The sequence below is a fragment of the Oncorhynchus mykiss genome, chromosome 7, assembly GCF_057628025.1.
Source record: "Oncorhynchus mykiss isolate SJ-2025 chromosome 7, ASM5762802v1, whole genome shotgun sequence".
Classification (NCBI taxonomy): Eukaryota; Metazoa; Chordata; class Actinopteri; order Salmoniformes; family Salmonidae; genus Oncorhynchus; species Oncorhynchus mykiss.
In genome coordinates this window covers 78,696,089-78,720,074 of record NC_143028.1, presented here as the reverse complement: position 1 = coordinate 78,720,074, position 23,986 = coordinate 78,696,089, and the positions used below count along the sequence as shown (strand labels likewise).

General features: G+C 40.6%; 1 protein-coding gene across 4 annotated transcripts in view; it reads left to right on the top strand.

Annotated features, from left to right (window-relative positions):
• Positions 1–23,986, top strand: part of grm7 (glutamate metabotropic receptor 7) — a 397,328-nt gene that overhangs the window by 200,797 nt on the left and 172,545 nt on the right. For all 4 annotated transcript variants that reach the window (XM_036984246.2, XM_036984247.2, XM_090242041.1 and 1 more), the window contains exon 3: positions 19,743–19,878. In XM_036984246.2, coding sequence (XP_036840141.2) covers positions 19,743–19,878 — 136 coding nt within the window. The remainder of the gene's footprint in view (positions 1–19,742; positions 19,879–23,986) is intronic.

Genomic DNA, 23,986 nt, shown 5'->3' with positions numbered 1-23,986 from the left:
TCAACATTAGTGCACTATATAGGGCATAGGGTGTCATTTGGGATGTACCTTTGATGTGTCTTGTATCTGTCCCTCTGTGGTATAACCACCCATTATGGGAGTGATCTATCCAGGCAGGTTAATCTCTCCAACACCCATTGTGGAAAGGATCTATCCAGGCAGGTCCACCTCTCTACTACCCATTATGGGAGTGATCTATCCAGGCAGGTTCATCTCTCTACTACCCATTACTGGAGTGATCTATCCAGGCAGGTTCATCTCTCTAACACCCATTGTGGAAAGGATCTATCCAGGCAGGTCCATCTCTTCATACACAATGACACTATGTATTTTACTGTGGGCAGAATTCTGCCTTGGCTTCTACCCTTCTACACCTACCACTACCAAATTGACAATATCATGTAAATCAGTATACATTTGACCTTTGGCTGTATGGTAATCAAATTAATACATAAATATGCATGTGTAATATGTGTAGTCATAAATGAATACATGAATATGCATGTGTAATATGTGTAGTCTCAAATGAATACATGAATATGCATGTGTAATATGTGTAGTCATAAATGAATACATGAATATGCATGTGTAATATGTGTAGTCTCAAATGAATACATGAATATGCATGTGTGATATGTGTAGTCTCAAATGAATACATGAATATGCATGTTTAATATGTGTGGTCATAAATGAATACATGAATATGCATGTATAATATGTGTAGTCATAACATGCAATAAAAGCTACACATTTGCATGTAAGGTGTACATACGTATATTGTGTACTGGGATGTTGTCATATATATATTCAAAAACTGAGACATTTCTGTCCTACAAATTCTTTGTTTCCTACCCCCAATGATCCATTCTCTTTAGAGTGTTTGGATTGTTTTGTTCCTGACTCCCTAACTACTAAAGGATTCTCATCAAATACTACACCATCCTCCCCTCCATTGAGCCAAATGAACAGTCGGACCCACCTATCCTATCCCTGACAGTTATTATAGTTAAACAAATGATCAGATCACCCAGGATTGGAATGATTGTGATTCCTCTATCCTCAACGACCCAGTCGGGCTGCTGATTGGTTCATTTCCATTCTGAGAATTTAGGAAATGCAAATGAGTACTGTCTATTCTGCAGTGGAATGTCTGTCTCTCACGGATTCTGAAGCTCCACAGTGCTAATTCACTCATCTCAGGTTCTCACTGATTGCTGCATGTTGATAGTCACTGCTTTCCTCTCTTCCTGCCTCCCCGTCATTACTGGGTATTCTGTATCTCTCTCTCTCTCTCTCTCTCTCTCTCTGTCTCTCTCTCTCTCTCTGTCTCTCTCTCTCTCTCTCTCTCTGTGTCTGTCTGTATCTCTCTGTCTGTCTGTATCTCTCTGTCTGTCTGTATCTCTCTCTATGTCTGTATCTCTCCGTCTCTCTCTCTCTCTCTCTGTCTCTCTCTCTCTCTCTCTCTCTCTCTCTCTCTCTCTCTCTCTCTGTCTGTATCTCTCTCTCTCTCTCTGTGTCTCTCTCTCTCTCTGTCTCTCTCTCTCTCTCTCTCTGTCTGTCTGTATCTCTCTGTCTGTCTGTATCTCTCTGTCTGTCTGTATCTCTCTCTATGTCTGTATCTCTCTGTCTCTCTCTCTCTCTCTGTCTCTCTCTCTGTCTCTCTCTCTCTCTCTCTCTCTCTGTCTGTATCTCTCTGTCTCTCTCTCTTTCTCTCTCTCTCTGTCTCTCTCTCTCGCTCTTTGTCTCGCTCTCATTCTCTCTACAGATGTAGGATCTACATTTGATCACTCTATTGTAGCTGAGAATTTTTCAAGACAGAAGGAAATGCAAACTTGTAGTGTATTTGAGTTTTAAAAAGGCTTCTGAAGATTGTCATTTCCACTGTGACATTTGAGACTTGATTTGTCCTAATGAAAAATTTACCAACCCCTACAAAAAATGGGTTCACATAATGATACAAATGTCCTGTTGCTGCAGGTATATTTTCCTGCTGTAGTAAACTGGCTCAAATTAAGATCCTACATCTGCATATCTCTAGCTCTCCAGGTGTTGAGCGTAAATTGTGCTGGGTAATAATGAGAAGTGGTTAGAATTCAAAACATTTATTTCATGGAGTGCTCTGATGGTTGTTCAAGTACTACGAATGATAAAAAAGTAATACATCAACAAGCTCTGACGACCCAATTAAGGGAGGCTGTCTGTCAAACTAATGTTCACTTCACTCTACTCACTCTCTTAACTGGTATGGGATGAGCCATCAGCACTGTAGCAAAGAGAGATATGGGCTGAAAAAGAGGGGTGAGAGAGAGGAGAGAGAAAATTGAGAGAGAGATTTGTCTGACAGGCTCTAATCACACCTTCGATTTGTGACGAGTGAAGGTTTTACGATTGGCTATATATGTGATTTCATTCAAACTGTAATATTATTGAGAAAATCAGGTTTTACATTTTAAAGGACAAAAACAATTAGAATGTTGACAGACTGAGAAGATACGTACCGCTACCGGCCAGGTTTCAAATAGCATACCTTTTCATAGTTCTACATACCAGGGTTCAAATAGCATACCTTTTCATAGTTCTACATAACAGGGTTCAAATAGCATACCTTTTCATAGTTCTACATAACAGGGTTCAAATAGCATACCTTTTCATAGTTCTACATAACAGGGTTCAAATAGCATACCTTTTCATAATGCTACATACCAGGGTTCAAATAGCATACCTTTTCATAGTTCTACATAACAGGGTTCAAATAGCATACATTTTCATAGTTCTACATACCAGGGTTCAAATAGCATACCTTTTCATAATGCTAAAGACCTGAGTTCAAATAGCATACAATTTCATAATGATACAGACATGGGTTCAAATAGGATATATTTTCTTTTAAATGCTTTCAGCATTCTGAAAATATATACCAAGATGGCATAGCAGTCAGACGTCCTTTGTCCTCGTCTTGTCGTGACCCGTGTATATATATATTTACATCTTTCTTCGCATATCTTTTATATATTTTATTTTCCAAAAACTCAACTTCACAACACTCTCCTGCAACCCGCCTCACCAATAAAAAATAAAAAAGTTTGGAATCCACAATAGATGCTAGCCAGAAGCTAGCCAGAAGCTAACCAGAAGCTAGCCAGAAGCTAACCAGAAGCTAGCCAGAAGCTAACCAGAAGCTAGCCAGTTTACTGGCTAACGTTAGCATTCAGCTAACCACGGTTTGTGGTCATCAGCTATCCTTTAGCTCGAAAAGCTATCGCCAGTTTTGTACAACGCGACTCAGACCTGAACATACCAGACCTATTTTTCTCTCCATATCCCCGGATTTCAACCGCAAGCTCTGGACATTTACACCTGGATCTCGCAGCTAACTAGCTGCTATCCCTGTGACTATTGGCTTACGTCTATCTCAGAGCAAACATAAATTATTCCAGAGCTAGCCAGCTGAAGAGTTCCATCAGCCACTCCTGGGCTACAATCACCTATCCGGACCCGTTTTACTGCCGATGCGGCGCTCCACCGGGGCTTCACGACTGGACTACCGACGTTATCTTCCCGAGGGAGTTATCCAACTGGCCCCTCCGTCGCGACGTTACCTGAACGCCCATCTGCGGCCCGCTAATCGTTAACTGTCTTATCGGCTGCTTACCGACCTATCGGACTATTTGTCTTGGGTCACTATAATCTACCAACAGAAACGCACGAGGTGGCTTCAGTTCCACCACCCACGCATGCAATGACTTCAACTGGTTTCAATTATGTTTCTAGAGACAATATCTCTCTCATCATCACTCAATACCTATGTTTACCTCCACTGTATTCACATCCTACCATACCTTTGTCTGTGCATTATACACCTCAAAGATAGCCTGCAGAGTTCTATCCTACTATCCAGGTCTGTAACCAAACAATTTCTACTCTTTAAGAACTTCTACTCTTAAAAATCCACCTACTCTTAAAAACATGTTTCTCACCATTGCCGCCTGCTATAAGACCACCCTCTGCCCCCAGCTGTACTCTGGACACCATATGTGAACTGATTGCCCCCCATCTATCTTCAGAGCTTGTGTTGCTAGACGACCTAAACTGGAACATGCTTAACACCCCAGCCATCCTACAATCTAAGCTTGATGCCCTCAATCTCACACAAATTATCAATGAACCTACCAGGTACCACTCCAAAGCTGTAAACACGGGCACCCGCATAGATATCATCCTAACCAACTTGCCCTCTATATACACCTCTGCTGTTTTCAACCAAGATCTCAGTGATCACTGCCTCATTGCCTGCATCCGTAATGGGTCAGCGGTCAAACAACCTTCACTCATCACTGTCAAACGCTCCCTGAAACACTTCAGCGATCAGGCCTTTCTAATCGACCTGGCCGGGGTATCCTGGAAGGATATTGATCTCATCCCGTCAGTAGAGGATGCCTGATTTTTTTTTAAATGCCTCACCATCTTAAATAAGCATGCCCCATTCAAGAAATGTAGAACCAGGAACAGATATTGGTTCTCTCCAGACCTGACTGCCCTTAACCAACACAAAACATCCTATGGCGTTCTGCATTAGCATCGAACAGCCCCCAGGATATGCAACTTTTCAGGGAAGCTAGAAACCAATATACACAGGCAGTTAGACAAGCCAAGGCTAGCTTTTTCAAGCAGAAATTTGCTTCCTGCAACACAAACTCAAAAAGGTTCTGGGACACTGTAAATTCCTTGGAGAATAAGAAAACCTCCTCCCAGCTGCCCACTGGACTGAAGATAGGAAACACTGTCACCACCGATAAATCCACTATAATTGAGAATTTCAATAAGCATTTTTCTACGGCTGGCCATGCTTTCCACCTGGCTATCCCTACCCTGGTCAACAACACTGCACCCCCCACAGCACCTCGCCCAAGCCTTCCCCATTTCTCCTTCTCCCAATTTCAGTCAGCTGATGTTGTGAAAGAGCTGCAAAATATGGACCCCTACAAATCAGCCGGGCTAGACAATCTGGACCCTTTCTTTCTAAAATGATCTGCCGAAATTGTTGCCACCCCTGTTACTGGCCTGTTCAACCTCTCTTTCGTGTTGTCTGAGATTCCCAAAGATTGGAAAGCAGCTGCGGTCATCCCCCTCTTCAAAGGGGGGGAAACTCCCTTGACCCAAACTTATACAGACCTATATCTATCCTACCCTGCCTTTCTAAGGTCTTCGAAAGCCAAGTCAACAAACAGATTACCGACCATTTCGAATCCCACCATACCTTCTCCGCTATGCAATTTGGTTTCAGAGCTGGTCATGGGTGCACCTCAGCCACCTCAAGGTCCTAAACGATATCTTAACCGCCATCGATAACAAACTCTATCAATCATCACATCCTCATCGGCAGACTCGATAGCCTTGGTTTCTCAAATGACTGCCTCGCCTGATTCACCAACTACTTCTCTGATAGAGTTCAGTGTGTCAAATCGGAAGGCCTGTTGTCCGGGCCTCTGGCAGTCTCTATGGGGGTGCCACAGGGTTCAATTATTGGACCGACTCTCTTCTCTGTATACATCAATGATGTCGCTCTTGCTGCTGGTGAGTCTCTGATCCACCTCTACGTAGACGACACCATTCTGTATACTTCTGGCCCTTCTTTGACACTGTGTTAACAACCCTCCAGATGAGCTTCAATGCCATACAACTCTCCTTCCGTGGCTTCCAATTGCTCTGAAAAACAAGTAAAACGTAATGCATGCTCTTCAACCGATCACTGCCTGCAGCTGCCCGCCTGTCCAACATCACTACTCTGGACGGTTCTGACTTAGAATATGTGGACAACTACAAATACCTAGGTGTCTGGTCAGACTGTAAACTCTCCTTCCAGACTCACATCAAAAATCTCCAATCCAAAGTTAAATCTAGAATTGGCTTCCTATTTCGCAACAAAACATCCTTCACTCATGCTGCCAAACATAACATTGTAAAACTGACCATCCTACCGATCCTCGACTTCGGCGATGTCATTTACAAAATAGCCTCCAATACCCTACTCAATAAATTGGATACAGTCTATCACAGTGCCATCCGTTTTGTCACCATAGCCCCATGTACTACCCACCATTGTGACCTGTACGCTCTCGTTGGCTGGCCCTCGCTTCATACTCATCGCCAAACCCACTGGCTCCAGGTCATCTACATTACCCTGCCAGGTAAAGTCCACCCTTATCTCAGCTCGCTGGTCACCATAGCAGCACCCACCTGTAGCATGCGCTCCAGCAGGTATTTCTCTCTGGTCACCCCCAAAACCAATTCTTCCTCTCCTTCCAGTTCTCTGCTGCCAATGACTGGAACGAACTACAAAAATCTCTGAAACTGGAAACACTTATCTCCCTCTCTAGCTTTAAGCACCAGCTGTCAGAGCAGCTCACAGATTACTGCACCTGTACTTAGCCCATCTATAATTTAGCCAAAACAACTACCTCTCCCCCTACTGTATTTATTTATTTATTTATTTTGCTCCTTGCACCCCATTATTTCTATCTCTACCTTGCACATTCTTCCACTGCAAAGCTACCATTCCAGTGTTTTACTTGCTATATTGTATTTACTTCGCCACCATGGCCTATTCTTGCCTTTACCTCCCTTATCTCACTTCATTTGCTCACATTGTAAAAATACTTATTTTTTTCTACTGTATTATTGACTGTATGTTTGTTTTACTCCATGTGTAACTCTGTGTCGTTGTATGTGTCGAACTGCTTTGCTTTATCTTGGCCAGGTCGCAGTTGTAAATGAGAACTTGTTCTCAACTAGCCTAGCTGGTTAAATAAAGGTGAAATAAATAAAAAATTCTGTAACCCTAGCTGGAGACCCAGATGGATTTAGAGTTTTCCATTTAGGGACCACTTGTTCTACTTCACCAGGCCACGCTCAGTCAAGCTCAGCTGAAATATTTTAAATGAAAACAAGCACCATTTGAACCCAGGTGTGCGTTTTGAAGCTTTGATAAACACAGTCTTGTATTTATTTGAGCCTCCTGTCTGTCTTGTCAGAGAGGTGACCGACCGGTTCAATTGGGCTCAGATGAGTTATCTCCCTGAGTTTTCAGAGCGGTGGCCAACCTGTTTATTGGGCTTAGATGTGTTCTGTCTCCGTGTTTTCAGAGTGGTGACTGACCGGTTCAGTTGGTCTCAAATTAGTTCTCTCTCCATGTTTTCAGAGCAGTGACCGACCAGTTCAATTGGGGTCAGGTTAGTTCTCTCTCACTTTCTCTCTCTCTCTCTCTCTCTCTCTTTCGCTCTCTCTCTGGGCACTGACCTTGTGTTTTGCTGTGTCATTAAACGCAGAGCCTCGGTAATGGAAAATACCAAGTTGTTTACAAAGATGTCGACCATTGATATGACAAACACACACTGGCTGAGTTGAACAGTAACGTTTTGTCCTTGCCATAAAACAGACACCAACAATATCTATCTTTCTCTCTCCAACTCTCTCGCTCTGTCTTTCAATTCAATTCAATTCAATTCAATTCAATTCAATTCAAGGGCTTTATTGGCATGGAAAACATGTGTTAACATTGCCAAAGCAAGTGAGGTAGATAATATATAACGTGAATATATAAAGTGAAATAAACAATAAAAATTAATAGTAAACATTACACATACAGAAGTTTCAAAACAATAAAGACATTACAAATGTCATATGTGTATACACTGCTCAAAAAAATAAAGGGAACACTAAAATAACACATCCTAGATCTGAATTAATTAAATATTCTTATTAAATACTTTTTTCTTTACATAGTTGAATGTGCTGACAACAAAATCACACAAAAATGATCAATGGAAATCAAATTTATCAACCCATGGAGGTCTGGATTTGGAGTCACACTCAAAATTAAAGTGGAAAACCACACTACAGGCTGATCCAACTTTGATGTAATGTCCTTAAAACAAGTCAAAATGAGGCTCATTAGTGTGTGTGACCTCCCTACAACGCCTGGGCATGCTCCTGATGAGGTGGCAGATGGTCTCCTGAGGGATCTCCTCCCAGACCTGGACTAAAGCATCCGCCAACTCCTGGACAGTCTGTGGAGCAACATGGCGTTGGTGGATGGAGCGAGACATTATGTCCCAGATGTGCTCAATTGGATTCAGGTCTGGGGAACGGGCGGGCCAGTCCATAGCATCAATGCCTTCCTCTTGCAGGAACTACTGACACACTCCAGCCACATGAGGTCTAGCATTGTCTTGCAGTAGGAGGAACCCAGGGCCAACCACACCAGCATATGGTCTCACAAGGGGTCTGAGGATCTCATCTCGGTGCCTAATGGCAGTCAGGTTACCTCTGGCGAGCACATGGAAGGCTGTGCGGCCCCCCAAAGAAATGCCACCCCACACCATGACTGACCCACCGCCAAACTGGTCATGCTGGAGGATGTTGCAGGCAGCAGAACGTTCTCCACGGCGTCTCCAGACTGTCACGTCTGTCACATGTGCTCAGTGTGAACCTGCTTTCATCTGTGAAGAGCACAGGGCGCCAGTGGCAAATTTGCCAATCTTGGTGTTCTCTGGCAAATGCCAAACGCCCTGCATGGTGTTGGGCTGTAAGCACAACCCCCACCTGTGGACGTCGGACCCTCATACCACCCTCATGGAGTCTGTTTCTGACCGTTTGAGCAGACACATGCACATTTGTGGCCTTCTGGAGGTCATTTTGCAGGGCTCTGGCAGTGCTCCTCCTTGCACAAAGGCGGAGGTAGCGGTCCTGCTGCTGGGTTGTTGCCCTCCTACGGCCTCCTCCACGTCTCCTGATGTACTGGCCTGTCTCCTGGTAGCGTCTCCATGCTCTGGACACTACGCTGACAGACACAGCATACCTTCTTGCCACATCTCGCATTGATGTGCCATCCTGGATGAGCTGCACTACCTGAGCCACTTGTGTGGGTTGTAGACTCCATCTCATGCTACCACTAGAGTGAAAGCACCGCCAGCATTCAAAGGTGACCAAAACATCAGCCAGGAAGCATAGGAACTGAGAAGTGGTCTGTGGTCCCCACCTGAAGAACCACTCCTTTATTGGGGGTATCTTGCTAAATGCCTATAATTTCCACCTGTTGTCTATTCCATTTGCACAACAGCATGTGCAATTTATTGTCAACCAGTGTTGCTTCCTAAGTGGACAGTTTGATTTCACAGAAGTGTGATTGACTTTTGAGCAGTGTATATATACAGTGTTTTAACAATGTACAAATGGTTAAAAGACACAAGATAAAATAAATAAGCATAAATATGGGTTGTATTTACAATGGAGTTTGTTCTTCACTGGTTGCCCTTTTCTCGTGGCAACAGGTCACAAATCTTGCTGCTGCGATTGCACTCTGTGGAATTTCACCCAGTAGATATGGGAGTTTATCAAAATTGGATTTGTTTTCGAATTCTTTGTGGATCTGTGTAATCTGAGGGAAATATGTCTCTCTAATATGGGCATACATTGGGCAGGAGGTTAGGAAATGCAGCTCAGATTTTGTGGCGCGATGGGTAACGATGCTTTGTAGGTGACTGTTGTTGATGTGTCCCTGGTTCGAGCCCGGGTCAGGCGAGGGGACGGAATCTTTCCTGTTACATCTGTACATAGTCAAAGACCACTTCCTTTTAGGTGGTTGTAGAATTTGTCGTATCTATTCTGGATTTTGATCGGCTTAATTTTGCTCTGCATGCATTATTTGCTATTTTACGTTGTACACCGAGGATGTTTTTGCAGAATTCTGCATGCAGAGTCTCAATTTGGTGTTTGTCCCATTTTTTGAATTATTGGTTGCTAAGGTTCTGTAACTGATTTTTTTTGCCAGCGTAAAAGGCCCCTCTTGCCTTTAATCTCAGATCATTTACAACTTTGTGGAAGTTACCTTTGGTGCTGATGTTTAGGCCAAGATAGGTATCGTTTTTTTTGTGTGGTCTAGGGCAACGGTGTCTAGAAGGAATTTGTATTTGTGATTGAGATTTACCAGGTCTGTCAGGGCCCATGTCTGTCAGGGCCCATGTCTGACAGGGCCCATGTCTGACAGGGCCCAGGTCTATCAGGGGCCAGGTCTGTCAGGGCCCAGGTCTGTCAGGGCCCAGGTCTGTCAGGGTCCAGGTCTGTCAGGTTCCAGGTCTGACAGAAGCTGTGCAGAATCTACATGTTTCTGTAGGCCCTCCTTGGTTGGGGACAGAAGCACCAGATCATAGGCAAACAGTAGACATTTTACTTCAGATTCTAGTAGGGTGAGGCCGGGTGCTGCAGACTGTTCTCGTGTCCTCGCCAATTTGTTGATAATATGTTGAAGACGATGGGGCTCAAGTTGCATCCCTGTCTCACCCCACAGCCTTGTGTAAAGAAAAATGTGTTTTTTATTTTGAAAAATAGTGTACATGAATTTTATAATGTCGTATATTTTCCCCCCAACACCGCTTTCCATCAATTTGCATAGCCCTCACGATAAAATTCAAGAGTCAAAAGCTGTTTTGAAATCAACAAAGCATGACAAGACTTTGTCTTTGTTTTAGTTTGTTTGTTTATCAATTATGGTGTTCAGGGTGGATACGTGGTCATATGGTCATTTGGTAAAAATCCAATTTGACATTTGCTCAGTACATTGTTTTTATTGAGGAAATGTACAAGTCGGCTATTAATGATAATGCAGAGGATTTTCCCAATGTTGCTGTTGACGCATATCCCATGGTAGTTATTGGGGTCAAGTTTTTCTACATTTTTGTGAATTGGGGTGATCAGCCCTTGGTTCCAAATACTGGGGAAGATGCCAGAGCTAAGGATGCTTTTAAAGAGTTTAAGTTTAGCCACAGGCCTTTTTAAAATAGAAAATCCTGCTGTTTTGTTAAAGAGACAAAGAAAATTGGAGAAGTGGTTTACCTATAGATCTCCTTTTGGAGATCTTGTTGTCGTTTGTTTAGTGTGTTCACATTTTTGCCAGAAAGGGTTAGATTCTATGGGTTCTTCAATTATATTGAGCAGATTTCTGACATGCTGCTCCTTCTTTTTCCGTAGTGTATTTTTGTATTGTTTTAGTGAATCACCATAGTGAATCACCACATGTTTTCTTGGTCTCTATGTTTTTGGTTGGATAGGTTTCTCAATTTCTTTCTTTGGTTTTTGCATTCTTCATCAAACCATTTGTCATTGTTTTTAGATTTGATAGGGAACCTGAAAGGTCAAATATACTGTTTAGGTTTTCTACTGCCAAGTTTACACCTTCACTATTACAGTGAAATGTTTTCTCCCGGAAGTTGTCTAAAAGGGATTGAATTTGTCGTTGCCTAATTGTTTTTTGTAGATTTTCACTTTCCTTCCGTCTATAGCATTTCTTAATATTGTGTAATCCCTTTGGCTTCATGCTTCATGATTCAGTATTGCTCTGTTCAAGTACTTTATACTCTGATTTTGTTGTGATCTGATAGGTGTATCAATGGACTGACTGTGAACGCTCTGAGAGACTGGGTTGAGGTCTCGCAGTCTCTCATGTGCTCTCTCTCTCTGTCTGTCTGTCTCTCTCTCTGTCTGTCTCTCTCTCTCTCTCTCTCTCTCTCTCTCTCTCTCTCTCTCTCTCTCTCTCTCTCTCTCTCTCTCCCCCCCACCCCCAAAGGAACCACTTCCATCTAGCATTCTGGTCATTTAAAAATATAATAATGCCTCACCTATTTGTCTCCTGTTGGCGTTTTGTATTGCACCAATATGTTGCTAAAGAAGCAGAGGGTCAGGGAATGCAGAGGGTCAGGTCTTCATTCAGAGGAAGGGAAAACTCATCTGCTGTACATCTACAGATGAATACAGTGAAGACTACATGTTTACTTATCAAATGAGGCGCTCTTGATAATAGTTTATGCTACGCATGGTACGTACAAAGGCATGGATTACTACATGCACAAAGCTGAGAATGGTTTTATATGTGATAGTTGGCTCTAAATCAAGCTGGAGGGATGAATTATAATTGTCTTTCTTTGTCAATTTACTCAAGATTGATATTTTTTTGTTGTTGCCGAATGTACGGGATAGGCATGGTACACATCGTCCAACAAAATGCTTACTTGCTGGTTCCTTCTGCACAACAATAACAACTAATAAAATAATACGAACATAAAGTAAATGGTTCAGTGGAATACAATCAACATTTTAGCATCAGTATAATACAGGAAGGTACAATTTATAGTCCAGTATTTACACATGTATTTTGGGGAAGGGGGGGATGGATATAAACTGAGCAGTATAATAAGAGTGTGTGTGTGCGTGCGTGCGTGCGTGCGTGCGTGCGCGCGCGTGTGTGTGTGTGTGTGTGTGTGAGTGATTGAGTGCATGGGTACTAAGATGCGGAGAATCAGAGCAGGTGGTCAGTCCAGTTCAAGTGCTCTACACGCTGATGGTTTGCAGATAGAAACTGTCTCTGAGCCTGTTGGTATCAGACCTCATGCTCCAAAACCCTCTGCCCGACAGTAAAGGAGAGAACTGCTCGTGGGGTCATTGATGATGCTGCGGGCCTTCTTCAAGCACCGTTTCGAGTAGATGAGTTGGAGCACAGTTCCAGTGATGTACTGGGCCATCTTCACCACCCGCTGGCATGCCAGGCCGTGATGCAACCAGCAACGCTCTCGATGGTGCAGCAGTAGTATTTGGAGAGGACCTGGTGCAGCAAGCTGAATTTCTTCAGTCGCCTTAGGAAGTAAAGATGCTGTTACGCCCTCTACTACAGTCCCATTGATGTGGATCACGACATGTACCCTCCTGAAGTCAACAATCAACTCCTTTGTTTTGATCACGTTAAGGGGGGAGGTTGTTGTCATGACACCACACTACCAGTTCGATTACCTACTTCCTACACGTTGACTCGTCGTTGTTGGTTATCAGGCCTACATCTGGGGTGTCGTCAGCGAACTTGATGATGGAGGTGGTCTTGTGCAAAGCCAAGTGGTGAACAGGGAGCAGCAGAGGACTGAGGACACTGTGTTATTAAGATTCAGTGTGGAGGAGGTGTTGTTGCCAATTGTTACTGCCTGTGGTCTGCCCATCAGGAAGTCCAGGATCCAGTAGCAAAGTGTAGGAACAAATAAATAAAACAATTTCACCAGCAGTCTGCACATAATACCCCATAATGACAAAGTGAAAACAGTTATATATATATATATATATATATATATATATATATATATATATATATATATATATGTATTTATTTGCATATGTATATAAAAAACAGAACACCTTATTTAAATAAGTATTAAGATCCTTCAAAATGGTGCTCAGGTGTATCCTGTTCCCACTGATCATCCTTGAGATGTTTCTATAACTTGATTGGAGTCCACCTGTGTTAAATTCAATTGATTGGAAATGATTTGGAAAGTAACACATTGCTCTATGTAATGTCAAACTGTTGACAGTGCAAGTTAGAAGAAAAACAAAGCCATGAGGTCGAAGGAATTGTCCAGAGCTCCGAGACAGGATTGTGTTGAGGCACAGATCGTGGGAAGGGTACCAAAAAAAAAAGTTCAACATTGAAGGTCCCCAAGAACACAGTGACCTACATCATTCTTGAATGGAATAAGTTTGGAACCACCAAGACTCTTCCTAGAGCTGGTCACCCGGCCAAACTGAGAAATCGGGGGACAACGGCCTTGGTCAGGGAGGTGACCAAGAACCCAATGGTCACTCTGAAAGAGTTCTAGAGTTCCAACGTGGAGATGGGAAAACGTTCCAGAAAGACAACCATCTCTGCAGCACTCTACCAATCAGGCCTTTGTGGTAGAGTGGCAAGACGGAAGCCACTCCTCAATAAAAGGCAAATGACAGGCGGCTTGTTTGCCAAAAGGCACATAAAGACCCTCAGTCCATGAGAATCAAGATTATCTGGTCTGATGAAACCAAGATTGAACTCTGTGGCCTAAATACCAAGGGGCAATGCAAATAGTCTGGGTAGCCATTTGACTAGATATTCAGGAGTCTTATGGCTTGGGGGTAGAAGCTGTTTAGGAGCCTCTTGGACCTAGACTTGAAGCTCTGGTACCGCTTGCCGTGTGGTAGCAGAGAGAGCAGTCTATGACTAGGGTGGCTGGAGTCTTTGACAACTTTTAGGGCCTTCCTCTGACACTGCCTGGTGTAGAGGTCCTGGATGGCAGGCAGCTTTGCCCTGTGATGTTCTGGGCCGTACGCACTACCCTCTGTAGTGCCTTGAGGTCAGAGGCCGAGCAGTTGCCATACCAGGCAGTGATGCAACCTGTCAGGATGCTACAAATAGTGCAGTTGTAAAACCTTTTGAGTATCTGAGGACCCATGCCAAATCTTTTAAGTCTCCTGTTTTATTGTGCCCTCTTCACGACTGTCTTGGTGTTTGGACCATGTTAGTTTGTTGGTGATGTGGACGCCAAGGAACTTGAAGCTCTCAACCTGCTCCACTGCAGCCCCGTCGATGAGAATGGGGTAGTGCTTGGTCCTCCTTTTCCTGTAGTCCACAATCATCTCCTTTTTCTTGATCACTTTGAGGGAGCGGTTGTTGTCCTGGTACCACACGGTCAGGTCTCTGACCTCCTCCCTATAGGCTGTCTCATCGTTGCCGGTTATCAGGCCTACCACTGTTGTGTCATCAGCAAACTTAATGATGGTGTTGGAGTCGTGCCTGGCCGTGCAGTCATCAGTGAACAGTGAGTACAGGATGAGCCTGAGGGGCCCCTGTGTTGAGGATCAGCTTGGCGGATGTGTTGTTGCCTACCCATACAAACAGGGGGCGGCCCATCAGGAAGTCCAGGATCCATTTGAGGAGGGAGGTGTTTAGTCCCAGGGTCCTTAGCTTAGTGATGGGCTTTGAGGGCACTATAGTGTTGAATGCTGTGCTGTAGTCAATGAACAGCATTTTCACATAAATGTTCCTTTTGTCCAGGTGGGAAAGGGCAGTGTGGAGTACAATAGAGATTGCATCATCTGTGGATCTGTTGGTGCGGTATGCAAATTGGAGTGGGTCTAGGGTTTATAGGATAATGGTGTTGATGTGAGCCATGACCAGTCTTTCAAAGCATTTCATGGCTACAGACATGAGTGCTACGAGTCGGTAGTCATTTAGGCAGGTTAACTTAGTGTTCTTGTGCACAGGGACTATGGTGGTCTGCTTGAAACATGTTGGTATTACAGACTCAGACAAGGGAGAGGTTGACACTGTCAGTGAAGACACTTGCCAGTTGGTCAGCGCATGCTCGGAGTACACGTCCTGGTAATCCGTCTGGCTCTGCGGCCTTGTGAATGTTGACCTGTTGGAAGGTCTTACTCACATCGGCTGTGGAGAGCCTCGAATCGAGCATAGAAGTTATTTAGCTCATCTGGTAGGCTCGTGTCATTGGGCAGCTCTCGGCTGTGCTTCCCTTTCTAGTCTGTAATAGTCCTCAATGAACTTACTGATAAAGCCAGTGACTGATGGTTATTCTTCAATACCATCGGAAGAATCCCAGAACATATGCCAGTCTGTGCTAGCAAAACAGTCCTGTAGCTTAGCATCTGCTTCATCTGACCACTGTTTTATAGACTGAGTCATTGGTTCTTCCTGCTTAAATGTTTGCTTGTAAGCAGGAATCAGGAGGATAGAATTGAGGTCAGATTTGACAAATGGAGGGTGAGGGAGAGCTTTGTACGTGTCTCTGTGTAAAGGTGGTCTAGATTTCCACCCCCGCTGGTTGTACATTTAACATGCTGGTAGAAATGAGGTAAAACTGATTTAATATTCCCTGCATTAAAGTCCCCGACCAATAGGAGCGACGCCTATTGATGAGCGTTTTCCTGTTTGCTAATGGCGGTATACAGCTCATTGAGCGTGGTTTAAGTGCCAGCATCGGTCTGTGGTGGTATGTAGACATCTACAAAAAATGCATATGAAAACTCTCTCGTTAGATAGTGTGGTCTACAGCTTATCATGAGATACTCTACCACAGACGAACCAAACCTTGAGACTTTCTTAGATATCGTTGTTCACATATACGCATAGGCCCCCGCCCCGTGGCTTACTAGAGGCTGCTGTTCTGTCCTGCCGATTGAGTGTATAACCCGCCAGCTGTATGTTCATACCCAAGAAGACTTGAGGCTGTAATTGTTGCCAAAAGGTGCTTCAACAAAGTATTGAGTAAAGGGTCTGAATTCTTTATACATTTCCAAAATAAACTGTTTTTGCTTTGTCAATATGGGCTATTGTGTGTATATTGATGAGATTTAAAAAAAAAATACATTTAAGAATAAGGCTGTAATGTAACAAAATGTGGAAAATGTCAAGGGGTCTGAATACTTTCCGAAGGCATTGTAGGTGTTCCTCTTGTTCAGATGTGTTAGGGCAGTGTGAACAACTATAGAAATATCACCTTCAGTGGAGCTGTTTGAACGGTAGGCAAAGTGGAGTGGGTCCAGTGTGCTAGCCTTGATGTGGGCCGTAACCAGCCTCTGAAATCACTTCATGATGACTGAGGTGAGTGCGACGGGGAGATAGTCATTTGGGCATGTCACCTTGTTTTTCTTGGGCACTGGGACGATTGTGGTCTCCTTTAAAGCAGATGGGGACAACAGCCTGGGAGAGGGGACAGTTAGAAGAAGTCTGAGAAGATGGCCGCCATCTGGTCAGCACACACATCTGGGCTGGCGGCATTGTGGGTATTCACTCTTTTGAGAGTTTTTCTTCACGTCACTTTCGGGGAGAGTGAAAGGACCTGGTCATCCGGAACAGCAAGAGTCCTCCTGAATAACTTGGTATTGTCTGCCTCGAAGCAAACATAAAATGAGTTAAACTCATAGACTGTGTTAAACTCAATCTCTGAATGTGCGGTGACATCCTCTCCGGATAAATGTATTTGGTCGGCTAACAATAGATCGATAGATCAATTCCGTCATCTCAGGTCAATCCAAGTGGTCAGGGGAGCTTAGGTTTGTGTCTTAACGCAGAGACACCATTCAGAGTCTATTAATGGACTTCTCCTCTGATGCAGTAGTTCTATGTCCATTGTGTAATTTGTATTATTTACCTGTTTTAGAAGGCTTGAATCCACATTAGATTGTGAGACGATCAATGCAATCATACATATAGTATTGAGTAATAATATAATAATAACATAATGATCATACACAAGTAAAACAAGTATAAACTAGTAATTAGGTAAATAAAAAGTTGGTAAATAAAATGTTCTCCTTGATCTGTATAATCAGTATCTGTACTTTGTGCCACAAACATCCAGTTACTGTATAATGTTTTGGGTCCATTGCTGGTTGCATGCAACCCTCACAACATGAGGTTCCTTCCCCGGGAATACTCTTAGTCATGACAACACCAACAGAATGCCGTGCGTGTGCCTCGCTTGTAGGCCTGGACAGAACACGCTGTGGAACTTCAAATATGCTGGATGCACCAGAATTATTTTAACCATGCAGTTTATTTAGCATCACAGCAATATAATATACTGCCTTGCTTTTTATCTCTCCAGGCCACCATACGTTATAGCTTTTTGCTATCCAGGGTAGACCTACTTCATTTTATTACTGTTCTGGATGTGAGGCTCCATGCTCTTGAAAGGGCTGCTCCTGGTTAGAGGGTGATATAACTCTGCATGCCCTCAATTTTAAAAGTCTGTCAAATAAATATTGCGGAGATAGTTAGCATGCTGCTGTCAATGGGAAGCTGTGAATACATGATGTTGTAAATGTTTGAGGTGTCTGAGGAAGTCTCCGGCTTCAGCAGGTGTCTTTTTCAATGCTTTTGGGTGATCTCTGTTACTCCAAGCAATAATAAGGATCTCATTTTAACTCAACACACCGGTGAAATTTTGCACATTTTGAGCAGAAATGTGTATTTTCCCAGAAGCTGATACTAATATTGCAGTCCATAACATAAATGCATGTAATAGAAGCGATTTTGAGAGCCATGTTTGGCTTAGCCCTCTCTGTGAGCCAAGTTTGTGTGATGATTAACTTTGTTTTAGCCCTCTCTGTGAGCCAAGTTTGTGTGAGGATTAACTTTGTCTTAGCCCTCTCTGTGAGCCATGTTTATGTGATGATTAACTTTGTTTTAGCCCTCTCTGTGAGCCAAGTTTGTGTGATGATTAACTTTGTTTTAGCCCTCTCTGTGAGCCAAGTTTGTGTGAGGATTAACTTTGTTTTAGCCCTCTCTGTGAGCCATGTTTGTGTGATGATTAACTTTGTCTTAGCCCTCTCTGTGAGCCAAGTTTGTGTGAGGATTAACTTTGTTTTAGCCCTCTCTGTGAGCCAAGTTTGTGTGATGCTTAACTTTGTCTTAGCCCTCTCTGTGAGCCAAGTTTGTGTGAGGATTAACTTTGTCTTAGCCCTCTCTGTGAGCCAAGTTTGTGTGATGATTAATTTTGTTTTGGCCCTCTCTGTGAGCCATGTTTGTGTGAGGATTAACTTTGTCTTAGCCCTTTCTGTAAGCCATGTTTATGTGATGATTAACTTTGTCTTAGCTCTTTCTGTGAGCCATGTTTGTGTGATGATTAACTTTGTCTTAGCCCTCTCTGTGAGCCATGTTTGTATGAGGATTAACTTTGTTTTAGCCCTCTCTGTGAGTCATGTTTGTATGAGGATTAACTTTGTTTTAGCCCTCTCTGTGAGCCATGTTTGTGTGAGGATTAACTTTGTTTTAGCCCTTTCTGTGAGTCATGTTTGTATGAGGATTAACTTTGTCTTAGCCCTCTCTGTGAGCGATGTTTGTGTGATGATTAACTTTGTCTTAGCCCTCTCTGTGAGCCATGTTTGTGTGATGATTAACTTTGTCTTAGCCCTTTCTGTGAGCCATGTCTGTGTGATGATTAACTTTGTCTTAGCCCTTTCTGTAAGCCATTTTTATGTGATGATTAACTTTGTCTTAGCCCTTTCTGTAAGCCATGTTTGTGTGATGATTAACTTTGTCTTAGCCCTTTCTGTAAGCCATTTTTATGTGATGATTAACTTTGTCTTAGCCCTTTCTGTAAGCCATGTTTATGTGATGATTAACTTTGTCTTAGCCCTTTCTGTAAGCCATGTTTATGTGATGATTAACTTTGTCTTAGCCCTTTCTGTGAGCCATGTCTGTGTGATGATTAACTTTGTCTTAGCCCTTTCTGTAAGCCATGTTTATGTGATGATTAACTTTGTCTTAGCCCTTTCTGTGAGCCATGTTTGTGTGATGATCAACTTTGTCTTAGCCCTCTCTGTGAGTCATGTTTGTGTGATGATTAACTTTGTCTTAGCCCTCTCTGTGAGTCATGTTTGTGTGATGATTAACTTTGTCTTAGCCCTTCTATTTTTATTTTTTATTTAATATTTAATGCATTGAATAACTGTGTGCAAAAGCCTTCCCACTGGACACACACTGGTTGAATCAACGTTGATGTATAAACCCATCTTTATTCATTTTCAACATGTCTATGTGCCATTGTTCATATTGTTCAGCATTGTAATGTTCAAATCAATGTGTATGAGGATGTTTGGTAATTGGCTGGATGTGGTTTGATGAAAACTAACAAATTGTTTAGACAGTCTGGCTATTATAGCTGCACAGAGGTCGCCCTTACGTAATTAGCTTCACAAACTGGAAGTTCATAGGTTATATGTTTATTTGACATTTTATAGATTTTATAGCATTTTTACAGATTTTATTTCGTTTTTACAGATGTAATGTTTGTAGTTTTTAGTAGGTGACGTTCTTGTTCAAGGTTATTCTCCCAATTTGTGGTACCTCACCTGAAGCTCATTACTTTTAATTTCAGGTGGGATCTGCATCGCCCAGTCCTTGAAGATCCCTCACAATCACAAGCAAGAGAACTTCGACAAGATCATCAGGCTGCTTCTGGACACCCGTTACGCTCGGGCAGTCGTCCTTTTCACCTCAGATGAGGACATAAGGTATGTGTCTACTAGTTGTTATCCCCTTGAGCTAAAGCTTACGTATTGGCTGTGTGCTGGCGCGCTAACCGAGATTTCAAATATTATCTGTACCACTGAAGTGCTGCTCAGTACCTTGGGAATTAAAACTGAAAAGCTAAAAGACAGTTCAGGAGTTCGGCAACTGAATTCACTTCAATAAATGTTACCTTTAATACTGATGCATTTCGGAGCAGGCTCCATTGTCACAGCACTATGCATCTCCTGTTCATTATCTCACTCAACCAGCACAATGTGTGACAACAAGGAAAAGCTCAATGATTTATCCCTGCTGTTTGCGGAAAGGACGACTCCACACAAAATGTTCTGTTGGTTTTAGTGAAACAAAGTATTGAACCTTTAGGGCTTCATCAAAGGGTTGGAGTGTTGTTTCAAGGAACCACATGGGAGTATAAATGATTGAACTCAAGTCTGTGGAATTTTCTTTTACTTTCTGATGAGCATCCTTCTAGCAGCTGAAACATCTTAAGTCCACTTTATTGGTCAATTTCACACCAGGTCCAACCTGAAATTGTATAGCATTGTACATAGTGTAGTATTAAATTATAGTATTATAGTATAGCATTGTACATAGTGTAGTATTAAATTATAGTATTATAGTATAGCATTGTACATAGTGTAGTATTAAATTATAGTATTATAGTAAAGCATTGTACATAGTATTAAAGTATAGCTTTATATTATAACATTATATTACAGCATTGTACACAGTATAGCACAATAGTATAGAATTATAGTATAGTATTATATTATAGGATTATAGTATGACAGTATAGTATAGTATTACATCATAGCATTATAGTATAGCATTATAGTATAGTATTATAGTATGGCATTATAGTATTGTATTATAGTATAGTATTATATTATAACATTATAGTATTGTATTATAGTATAGTATTATATTATAGCATTATAACATGTCATTATAGTATATCATTATATTATAGCATTATTTTACAGTATATCATTATAGTATAGCATTATATTATAGTATTATTGTATAGCCTTACATAATTATATTTTAGTATAACATTATAGCATAGCATTATATTATAGCATTATTTTACAGTATAGCATTGTAGTATAGCATAATATTATAGTATAGCATTATAGTTTAGTATTATATTATTGCATTATAATATATCATTATATTATTGTATATCATGATATTATAGAATAGCTTTATAGTATAGAATTATATTATATTATTATAGTGTATCATAATAGTATAGCATTATAGTACATCATCATACTATAGCATTATATTATAGCATTATAGCATATGTTATTACATTAAAGTACAGCATTATGCTATATCATTACAGTATATCAATGTAAAGAGTATATCATTATAGTATATCATTATACAGAGTATATCATTATAGTATGTCATTATAATATCATTCATTATCTATCACTATAAACGAGAAGAAACAATACTGTGCAGCCATATTCATTGACCTGGCCAAGGCTTTCGACTCTGTCAATCATCACATCCTCATCGGCAGACGCGATAGCCTTGGTTTCTCAAATGATTGCCTCGCCTGGTTCACCAACTACTTCTCTGATAGAGTTCAGTGTGTCAAATCGGAGGGCCTGTTGTCCGGGCCTCTGGCAGTCTCTGTGGGCGTGCCACAGGGTTCAATTCTTGGACCGACTCTCTTCTCTGTATACATCAATGATGTCGCTCTTGCTGCTGGTGAGTCTCTGATCCACCTCTACGCAGATGACACCATTCTGTATACTTCTGGCCCTGTATAGTATACAATTATATTATAGCGTTATATTATAGCATTATATGTAGCATATCATGATAGTATACCATTACAGTATAGTATACTATTATATTATATAATTGTATATATAATTGTATTATAGCAGTATGTGCAGTATTACATTACATTGTAGTATAGTATTACTGTATAGTATACTATTATATTATAGCATTATACGTAGTATAGCATCATAGTATAGCATCATAGTATAGGATTATAGTATAGGAATATAGTATTGTATTATAGTATAGTTTTATATTATGGCATTAGAGCATTAGAGCATGTCATTATAGTATATCATTATATTATAGCATTATTTTACAGTTTATCATTCATTGTACTATAGAATTATAGTATTGTATTATAGTATATCATTATCGCATAGCATTATATTACAGCATTATGTTACTGTATATCATTGTAGTAAAGCCTTATATAGAAATATAGTATAGCATTAGAGTATATCATTATAGTATAGTATTACATCATATATTAATATAGCATTATATTATAGTGTAACAATATAGTATATCATTATAGTATAGCATTATACATAACATAGCATTATAGTATAGATGTATAATACATTTTTGTATATTGTGATATTATAGTATAGCGTTATAGTTTAGATATATAGTATAGCATTGTAGTATATCATTATATTTTCACATTATAGTACAGCATTATATTGTATCATCATAGTATATCAATGTACAGAGTAGATCATTATAGTATATCATTGTACAGAGTATGTCGTTATAGTATATCAATGTACAGAGTATATCATTATCGTGTAGTATTATATTATATCATGATAGTATATCAATGTACATAGTATATCATTATACAGAGTAGCATTATATTATATCATTATAGTATACAATTATATTATGGCATTATACAGAGTATAGCATTACATTATAGCATTATATGTAGTGTATTATTATAGCATAGTGTTACAGTATAGTATAATATTAAAGTATAGCATTATATTATAGCATATTATGGCATTATATGTAGTATAGCATTATAGTATAGCATTACAGTATTATATACCATTGTATTATAGTGTTATATTATAATATTATATGTTGCATAGCATTATAGTATATAATTCCAGCATAGTATACTATTATATTATATAATTGTATTATAGCATTATGTGCAGTATAGCATTATAGTATAGTATTACTGTATAGTATACTATTATATTATAGCAGTATGGTATAGCACTATGTTATAGCATTATACGTAGTATAGCATTATAGTATAGCATTATATTATAGTATTATATTTAGTATAGCATTACAGTACAGTATACTATTATATTATATTATTATTTTAGAGCAATATATTATAGCATTATATGTATTATATGTAGTATAGCATTACAGTACAGTGTTATTGTATACTATTATATTATATTATTATTTTACAGCATTATATTATAGTATTATATGTAGTATAGCATTACAGTATAGTATTACTGTATATTATTATTTTACAGCATTATGTTATAGTATTACATGTAGTATAGCATTACAGTATAGTATTACTGTATATTATATTATTATTTTACAGCATTATATTATAGTATTATATGTAGTATAGCATTACAGTATAGTATTACTGTATATTATACTATTATAGTATAGCATTATATTATAGCATTATATAGTAGCATGGCATTATAGTCTGTATTTATTTTCGTAGTCAACCTTGTGTTCAGTTTCGTTGTGTTCTTGAACGTAGCCCTGTCTTTCATTTTTGTTAATTGATTTCCACCTGTGTTCGTTACTCACCTGGTCTCATCAGCTCCTTATTCAGTTCAGTTCATTCTGTTTGTGCCTTTGTGAGGTATTGTTCGTTTTGACTCTACTAAGCCTTTTCCTAGCTCGTTTGTGAGAACCGGTTATAGCCTTCAGTCCTAGTTTTGATTCACCTGCCTGTTTGCCTACCTGTGTATGACCAGCTGTACATAGTCTATTGGTAAATAGCCCACCCATTTTCACCTACCTCATCCCCATACTGTTTTTATTTATTTACTTTTCTGCTCTTTTGCACACCAATATCTCTACCTGTACATGACCATCTGATCATTTATCACTCCAGTGTTAATCTGCAAAATTGTAACTATTCGCCTACCTCCTCATGCCTTTTGCACACATTGTATATAGACTCCCCCTTTGTTTTCTACTGTGTTATTAACTTGTTAATTGTTTACTCCATGTGTAACTCTGTGTTGTCTGCTCACACTGCTGTGCTTTATCTTGGCCAGGTCGCAGTTGCAA